We start from the raw sequence: 10,000 nt of genomic DNA on the forward strand, positions 1-10,000 counted from the left end.
TCATGCTTAATGTTTCTGTTTGAAAGTATTTGTTTGGAAGTATTTTAGATGTTATGAGTTTTATTTGCCACTTGTTACTTTTTTCACTTGGCAATGGTTTTAAATGAAATTTCTCTATATAATGACAGCACTTACTTGAAGTCATGAGTAGACTTTGCCTGCAAAAATTATATGATTATGTATGTTTCAGGTCTTTTCATGTTATCCCTGTAATAGCGCCACTACTTTTGAAGAAGTAGACAGATTGCGCAACTCAACATCAAAAGCAGAGTTGAATCCTTCTGAAGCTCTTGTGAAAGTGAAGGAAATCCAGGTAAATGACCTTATCTTTACTTGCACTGTTCTTGTGAATTGATGATCTTTAATGACTTATACTTAATGCCAGCACATATTCTTATATTCTCTACAAATGGAACTTGGTAAGGATATTTTTCATTATTCTTTTTCCTCATTTCAGGGACACCTGGTGTGCTTTCCCTTAGATTTCCTGAAAGATGAGATTCTAAAACCAGGTGTAGGTAATAAAGAGTATCTTTTGCCCATGGAAACCTGGACGTAGGTTTGAATGTTGTTAACAAGATAAATTATATTATCTAAAGGATTCAGACTCTGTTGTCAATAATAGAAATATATTACCTTTTACATTTCTGAAAAGATAGAGTGAGTGGCACGAGGTCTTTTACATGTATTATTCAGTTCTTTTGCATGTTAATGTGAATTTAATTATTTATAAATTGACTGGTTCACTAAGATATTTTAGTATTATTGATATAAAGGCAGTCTAGTAAATATGTGATTATAGTTTATTGAGATTGGTATATTGTCTTTGACTGTTTAGAAAAGGTAGCCTAATATTTCAGTGATTTATATTAAAGTTATATACGTATTTTTTATATGTTTCTATTTTTATATGTGCATATGTGTGTGTGTTTGATTGTAGTGTCTGAATCTAAATGCTTTAGTACATATGTGTGTGAATGTTTTTCATTTACATGCAAGTGGTCTGAGTGTAGTATTTATATATCAAATGATTTTACTAATTGATTGAGCTTTTATTAATTTCATGTTACAGTTTTAATGATGTGCATATGATCATGATTACAGTGAACTAAATGAAGATATGATAAAGAGTAACTTTTAGTTTGGATATCCAAAGATATTGCATAGAGATTTGTGAATAATCCATGAAGACATTGTTTAGATTAATTGATTTTTTAATGCTGCTAGTGTTTATATAAGTGTAGGACGTATAAGAAGCTATGGAGTAGTCAGCATGATATATAAGTTAATTTCCTTATATTCATTCAAAATAACATTTTCACATAGCATATACGCATATCAGATAAACATAACATATACACATATGATATACACACAACATATACGCATATCATGTACACACAAATACTTATATACACACATACATACATACCATATAGACACATGCATATGTATAGGGACTTGGAGAGCCAGCCAGGGCCCCAGGATAAATCATGGGTTGGAGATCAATTCTTTTCTTTTTCTAATCAGTTTTTACTTATGATAATGATTATGATGTTAATTTCAGTAACTTAATGCTTTCTTAATGTCAAAATCAGTGAGGACGTTGCTGAAGTCTATTTTTCTAGCAGCTTCATTTTCAATGCATAAAATTGCCAGATCTGTCAGCCTCCCTTCTGTCAAGTCAAGAAGTTAATATCAAGGAAGAAAGACAATTGTGGGCCCACTACCATGAAATTAAAACAAATTTTGTATTTCTCACTGCTAGATCGAAGAATTATTTTATTGTTTCAGTCAGTTGTTTGCACAAGGCAAATATTCAGCGAAATAATGCATAGAAACAACAAATTTTGTCTGGCCCCTGGAGTATTGCTCTTTTTACACCCATCTTGACACTATTACCTATGCACATATATATATATATATATATATATATATATATATATATATATATATATATATATATATATATATATATGTATATATGTATACACATATATACATAAATGACATGTATTCATATATGTTTTTATGAGTATGTATCTAAACAAGTTTTATTTATATCAGAATGATATGCATTTATTGAATGCAGATGTATATATTTTAGATAATTTGTTATATATCATGTGTATTTGTTAAAAAAGTATTACAGATATTAACCCAAAGACACCAGAGGTGGCATGTATGTACACGCCATACCCACTGTGGGTTTGATTTATTAATTGTTTTTTCACGTAGATGGCTCCAGAAGTACGAAGCCACCAATGAGCCAATTACAAGTACTACCTAGCTCACCTGTTTACCCTAGTCCTTGCTTTTCAAAAAAAAATTCTGGTATCTAATATTGCTCCTATTAATATCAGTAACATTATGATAATTATAATATCTACAATGAAAATCAAAGCATGGATATTGATAGCATTAGTAAAAAGAATTGTTTTTTCCTGCAAACTCAAAGAAAGGTGAAATCATGTGAGTCCTTTTAAGCTAAGCATTTGCAGAGCCATCTATGTGCAGAGACATTTCACAAAACAGTACTACAGGAAACACAACGCTTTCCTGGAGACAATGGGTTAAATATGGTATTGTATTGGGCAGCACCAGCAGTTTTGCGGGTTAAGTCCTTTTTCACTTGAAGATGTTGTAGAAATTTGCATTGGTAGCAGTTTCTCAACATCAAGATGTTTTGTATATTTTAATGGGCAAATATGATGTGTATGTTTTAAACTGGAATAAGCATATATTATATATATTTTTCTGGGTCTTTTGTTATTCTGGACTGATTTGCAGCACTTCATATGATATAAGAAGTATACCATAGTATCACCATTTAAAATATGTTTTCATTCACATCTTCAGTTTATTGTTTTGATAAACTATTTGCTTTGTGCCAAGTCATCGAAGTACCATTTGTCTATTGCAGTCCATAAAGGAGACAGTACAAATAATAGAATTTTCACCATTTCAACTCTACTTTTTGACTATAATTGCAAGAGTATATATGAATATTGGAAAAATTATCAGAAGAGGGTTTTGGGCTTTGCTATCACCTGCAAAGAGTAATAGTGAGTCATAAGATTATTTGTTGGTAGATATGTTGTATATAATAGAGTATAATGATTTCAAATTTCTGAAAGTGCTGTGTTGTTTGTTTATGATCTCGAGAAGCATATATGTCAAGGGCTTAAGAATGTAGTTATTACTAATCTGCATTTAATGTTATGCAGGAAGAATATTTTTCCTTGTTGATGCCTGGGTTTATGATATCTTTTAATAATTTGGATTTTAGGAAGGTGAATAGTTGGTGGAAGTTATTTTTAATATGTTAGGCTGTGCATTTTGTTGATTATATCCAAATTTGGTACTGAGAGTGATATTGTGAAGGACATTTTTTTTTTTTTTTTCCTGGTGTAGGTTTATATGAAAAAAATATATATCTAGTCTGATTTCCTTTTCCATTGCTTAGTCTCCAACATCACCTTCAAGTGAATAATTTAAGGTCTTTAATATAATTTTGCATTTAATGTCATCTGAAATGTGCACAGTTAAAATCATAAAGCTGAACATTTGTACCATGGTTTGCCTTTTGGAAATAACTGGTTGTGAAAGTGAATTTTTGGTGTGGATGATGTTGGTGCTATGAATAGGTTTTGATAGTTATCTCTGTTATTTACTAGGATCATTCATAAGTTAAAGTTTCTTTTTCATGTTAAAGGGTGGTTTCTAATTCTGGCTGAAACTACTAAAAATGTAGCGTTCTGGTGTGGAAGACCACATATAATTGAAGAGTTAGGCACTGTTTCTGTATTTTGGACTTGATTTCAATACCTGTTTTATATAATGGTTCAGAAATAAAAATGATAGTAAGAACAGTTATGCTGCTTTTAAACTGCAAAATGCTGTAATTTTCAAAAATAAATACACTTACACTTACACTCACACTCACACTCACACTCACACTCACACTCACACTCACACTCACACTCACACTCACACTCACACACTCACACTCACACTATAGGAGTTAAAAGAATGGCATATAGTAAAGGTCTGGTTACAATTTCAAATAAGTGTCTTTACACACACAAAAATGAAAAATTTGTTTTAATAGAGTGTTAGAGAATTCTTTTTTTTTTATAATGAAATGTGTTTGTGTTGTCATGTGCCTGTGCTTATATTTCATTTATTTATGTATTTATATATTTAATGGTAGTCCTTTTCTTTTATTTTCATTAATTGCAAAGAGATTGTGCACATAGAAGTTGATATTTTTGTGGGATTCTTTTATTGTATTTTCTTAATCTTTTGCTATTTTCAATGTTTTATTACTGGTTTATATCTTTAGAATTATAATTGACTGTGTTTTATTGTTTGAACTTAGTGATATTATGTTAATAGAGTTTTTGTTTGTCTTATATGTACTGTACACATTTTTATTATACAGCAGCTTTTCACTTAAAAAGAATTTCTTAAGTATCTATTTCATGGTTGTCTTGTATGCTCTCTCAAAAGTGTCCTTCCAAAGATATTTATGTTTTAATTTATCATTATCACTATGTTGATTGGTAGATGAGTTAATTCATTTATTGTTAGTTGAGTTTATGCTTTATACTGTATAAAATGATTGATTTGAATATTAAGCATTTCCAATTACAGTTTGTTGGTATATAGATGAAAATAAATAAGTCTGTGAAAAAATAATGGAGATTTTTTTTCCTGTTTACTTTCAGAGATTTTTCTTTTAGGCCCATCCTTGTAGAACAATAAATCCTTTTTTTTTAGTTAAAGCCGAGGTTAGGACAGTGGAAATAATTGTGAAAAGCAAAAAGGCTGAAAAACATCATAATTTTCTTTAGAAGTACACTGGCTTAGTAAAATCAATGAGGCCCATAACATTAGTTTTTTTTATGAGATATTAATCTGACTTTAGTATTGAGGGAATTGAATTAGTCGCCAATAATAAAATAAAATTTCTTGTGGCCTAACCATCTGTACTTTCTATAAATATGTTTAATATCTAGGCACTACATAGAACCCTACTAATATTATTACTTGAATTTTCTAATCTGGTTTCAAGATTTGCTTAAAAAGGTAATGAAAATGTTTTTTTTTACAATTAAAATCCAAGTACCAGATGAAGAGCTTATGGGGGAAAACAACATTGAAAAGGGAAGAGAATGAGAAATATAAGAGGACAATATTATTACTACTACCATTGTTGCCAGTAGTAATACCATCCTTATTAGTATTATCATTACTAATATCATTTTTTGTACATCATTATCATTGCTATTATTAATATTATTATTATTATTATTATTATTATTATTATTATTATTATTATTATTGGTATAATTATTATTATCATTATTATTATTATTGTTATTATTATTATTATTATTATTATTATTATTATTACTATTATTGTTATTATTAGTATTATTATTTTCAATATTATTGTTATTATTGATTTTATTATTATCATAATTATTGTTATTATTATAATTATCATTATTAGTAGTAGTAGTAATATTATTATTATTATTATTGTTATTATTATTATTATTATTATTATTATTATTATTAGTATTATTGTTATTATTTTTATTATTATTATTATCATTATCAATATTATTGTTATTATTGATTCTATTATTATTATCATAATTATTGTTATTATTATTATTATCATTATTATTATTATTATTATTATTATTATCATTATTAATTTTATTATTATTAGTATCACTATTATTATTATTATTAATTTTATTATTATTATCATCATTATTATTATTGTTATCATTATCATTACCATTGTCATTGTCATTGTTATTGTTATTGTATTGTTATAATTATTGTTATTATTCTTAATCTTATTCTTATTAATCTTCCTATTCCCATTTTCTGTTATTATTATTATTATTATCATTATCATTATTATCATTATTATTGTTATTATAATTTGTCATTATTATCTCATTTAGTGTTATTATCATTATCATTTCATTGTTATTATTATAATTATTATTATTATTTTATTACTATTACTATTATCATTATCATTATCATTATCATTATCATTATCATTATCATTATCATTATCATTATCATTATCATTATCATTACCATTACCATTACCATTACCATTACCATTATCATTATCATTATTTTTATTGTTATTGTTATTGTTATTGTTATTGTTATTATAATTATTATTATTGTTATTATTATTATCATCATCTTTATTATTCCTGTTACTATTGTTGTTGTTGTTATTGTTTTTGTTGTTATTTTTTTTTTTTATCATTATCATTGATATTATTATTATTATCAGTTTTGTTATTATTATAATCATTAATATTACTATTATTATTATCATTACTATTATTATCATTATTATTATTATTTTTATTGTTATTATTATCATTATTATTACCATTATTATCATTATTATTTACCAGTATCATCATTATCATTATTTTTGTATTACCATCATTATTATTATTATTATTATTATTATTATTATTATTATTATTATTATTATCATTATTATTGTAATAATTTCATCAATAATACTATGACTGCTATTATTATTATCATTATCATTATCATTATTATTGATATTATTTTAATTATTATTTCTATCATTATCATTTCATAGTTATCATCATCCTTATCATCATCCTTATCATCATTATTATTATTATTATTATTACTATCATTATTATCATTATAATTATTATCATCATTATCACAATTATGATCCTCATTATTATTATTGTTATTATTAGTTGTATTATTATAATTATTATCATTATTATTATCATTGTTTTTGATATCATCAATCTGATAATTATTATTATCATTGATTTTTATATTATCATTATTATCATTATCATTATCATTATCACAATTAATGATCATATCATCATTATTATCATTATAATGGTCATTATCATTATCAATCAAAGTCATAACTAGCATTATTATTATCGGTATTATTATTAGCATTTGTAGTGATATGACTGTTGAAATTCGACCAGGAACTGTAAAATGGAGTATTGAGTTGCCGTGTAAGTACTACTTGCACGGCGGTAATCATTATTACGAAAAGCATTACTGATTATCCTCATAGTATGCATCATCATTAATTTTACCGCAATACCATTCATGGTAATAATTAGTACAAACAAAAATTACATAAGCTTGTAACCCACGTTACGAGTTACCATAGCAACGGTGACGCTAAGGGGAACTCGTGCGCGCACACACACACAAACAGACTACAGAAGTGCACTTTTAAAGTCAATAGCCAGACGTGAAGGCGTCAGTCCTATTCACTCTACGATAAACTAAATACAAATCTTGGAGTCGAAACCCAAAATAATTGCCGAAATAAAAAGAAGACGAGACCATGTGGAATAACGGAGAGGAAACTGAATATGATATGCCAGACCTTGTCAGTAGCGATGTTGAGCCTCTTTCGGATAATCTTGAGGATATCGGAAATGGCAAAGACTTAAAATCGGCTGTGAATTTATGTCAGGAATCCTCCACTTCTCTGATGACCACAGTTTCTTCTCTAAGAGCGCAGGTATCAGCACCAACTACTTTATTTTTATTCATATTGAGCTTATCGACAAGATCGATATGCACATAAACATACACGTACACATACACATACCGTACATATTAACATACACACCAATTGTACACGTCCACATACACACATACTCGCAGACATAATAATAATAATGATGATAATAATAATAATAATAATATGATAATAATACCAAAATAATGATAATAATAATAATAGTAATAATAATAATAATAGATAATAAAAATAAGGATTATAGTGATAATGATAATGATAATAATTTTAATAACAATAATAATAATTATTATCATTATTTTCATGATAATAATGATAACAATAATAATAATAATAATAATAATCATAAGAGTAATAATGATAATAATAATAATAATAATAATAATAATAATAATAATAATAATGATAACAATAATACTAATAATAGTAATAATAATGATAACAATAATAATAATAATAATAATAACAATAAGATGATGATGATGATGATAATAGTAATAATAATAATAATAATTAATGATAGTAATAATAGTACTAATGGTAATAATAAAAATTTAAATAAAAAAATCTTTCTGTCAAGGCCTGTTGATAATTGTAATGATTAGAATGATAATAATAATAGTAATAGCAGTAATAATAATGATGATAATAACAATAGTAATATTTATCATCATCATCATTATTATCATTGTCATTATTATTATTATTATTATTATTATTATTATCATTACTATTATTACTATTATCATATTTATAGTGATAATAGTAATGATAATGATAATAATAAAAATGATAATAATGATAATGATAATAATGAAAATGATAACAATGATAATGATAATGATAATGCCACTAGTAGTAATTATAGTAACAGTAATAATAGTGATAGTAAAATGATAATGATAATATCAGTGATAATAATGATAATAATGCAATTGTTAATAATGATAATGAAGATAAAAAATAATGATGAAGATAAAAAATAATGATGATAATGATAATGATAATAATAATGATGATAATAATTATAAAGATTATAATAATGATAATAACAATAATTTTGATAACAATAACAATAACAGAAATAACAATAATGGTAATAATTATAATAATAATAACAATAATAATAATAATGATAATAATGAAAATAATAACAAGAAGAATTATCATAAAAATAATTATAATACTATTAATTATAATAATATAGATGATAATAATAACAATAATAATAATAATAATAATAATAATAATGATAATAGTAATGATTATAATGAAAATGATAAAGATAGTAAAGATAAAAATAATGATGCTTAATAATAGCTATACTGGTGATGATGCTAATGATAACGATAATAGAAATGATAAGTATATAACGAATATTAAACCGATGATGCCACTAACAAATATTTCTTTCAAAGTTCAGCAAACCACTTTTTTTTTCAAAAGCCTTCACACTCTGTCGGGAATTTCCCCGCGTTAAATATAGCGATTTGGGTAATGGCAACTGATCTCTGGTATTTTGAAGAGCGACAGTGGCCTTGCATTTAAGGTGATAGGGTGACAGGCAACAGAAAGAGCGGTTGTAAGGTCATTGTCTTTTTAGGATATATTATTATTATATATCATCTTTAACGAAAGACATATTATTCTTTCTGTAGACAGGGATAAAACGTTACGAAATAAGGAACTTTAAATTTTTTGATGATTTAAGACTGCGTGCGAGATGGTTAGCATATGTAATCTCTTGTTTTAATGTTATATTGTTATAAACCAGGATGGAATATTACTGAAACTGATGATAAATAAGTGATAAATAACATTGAAATGATGGAATTACCGGCATTGTACGACTTCGTTTTCATGCTAATCACAAAAAAAACGAGGAACAGAATATACTAATTAGAATATCCCATTCAAATATATTAGAACCATATCGCACCGCAACTTAAACAAAGTGACTTTCCTTCACTACAGTTACCAGGCAAGCGAGGAGAAGGCGCATCACAGAAGGCGGGATTGGCGAGGCAGCAGCGCGAATGGGGACAAATCGGGCCCTTAACCCTACAGGTGTTGTCAGAGGCCCTTGGGGAACAGCACCCTCATCTGCCTGCTCTCACCAATGCGAATGCGCTCGAGACCTGTGCTCATGTTACAGATCTATCTCTCCAGTTTAAGGGTAATGTGGTAATTTGAATACATCTATATGTCGGGCAATGTGTGTGTGTGTGTGTTTGTGTGTGTGTGTGTGTGTTTGTGTGTGTGTGTGTGTGTGTGTGTGTGTGTGTGTGTGTGTGTGTGTGTGTGTGTATGTGTGTGTGTGTATGTGTGTGTGTGTGTGTGTGTGTGTGTGTGTGTGTGTGTGTGTGTGTGTATTTCTTAGTT

At 26.7% G+C, this 10,000-nt stretch overlaps 1 protein-coding gene across 11 annotated transcripts in view; it reads left to right on the top strand.

The window, feature by feature from the left end:
• The window catches only part of LOC125036320 (phospholipase D1-like), a 34,617-nt gene extending 29,916 nt beyond the window's left edge, over positions 1–4,701 (top strand). For all 11 annotated transcript variants that reach the window (XM_047628825.1, XM_047628823.1, XM_047628826.1 and 8 more), the window contains 2 exons: positions 191–313; positions 458–4,701. In XM_047628825.1, coding sequence (XP_047484781.1) covers positions 191–313; positions 458–559 — 225 coding nt within the window. In that variant the 3' untranslated portion in view covers positions 560–4,701. The remainder of the gene's footprint in view (positions 1–190; positions 314–457) is intronic.
• Positions 4,702–10,000: the final 5,299 nt, after the last annotated feature.

Source organism: Penaeus chinensis, chromosome 21, assembly GCF_019202785.1.
Source record: "Penaeus chinensis breed Huanghai No. 1 chromosome 21, ASM1920278v2, whole genome shotgun sequence".
Classification (NCBI taxonomy): Eukaryota; Metazoa; Arthropoda; class Malacostraca; order Decapoda; family Penaeidae; genus Penaeus; species Penaeus chinensis.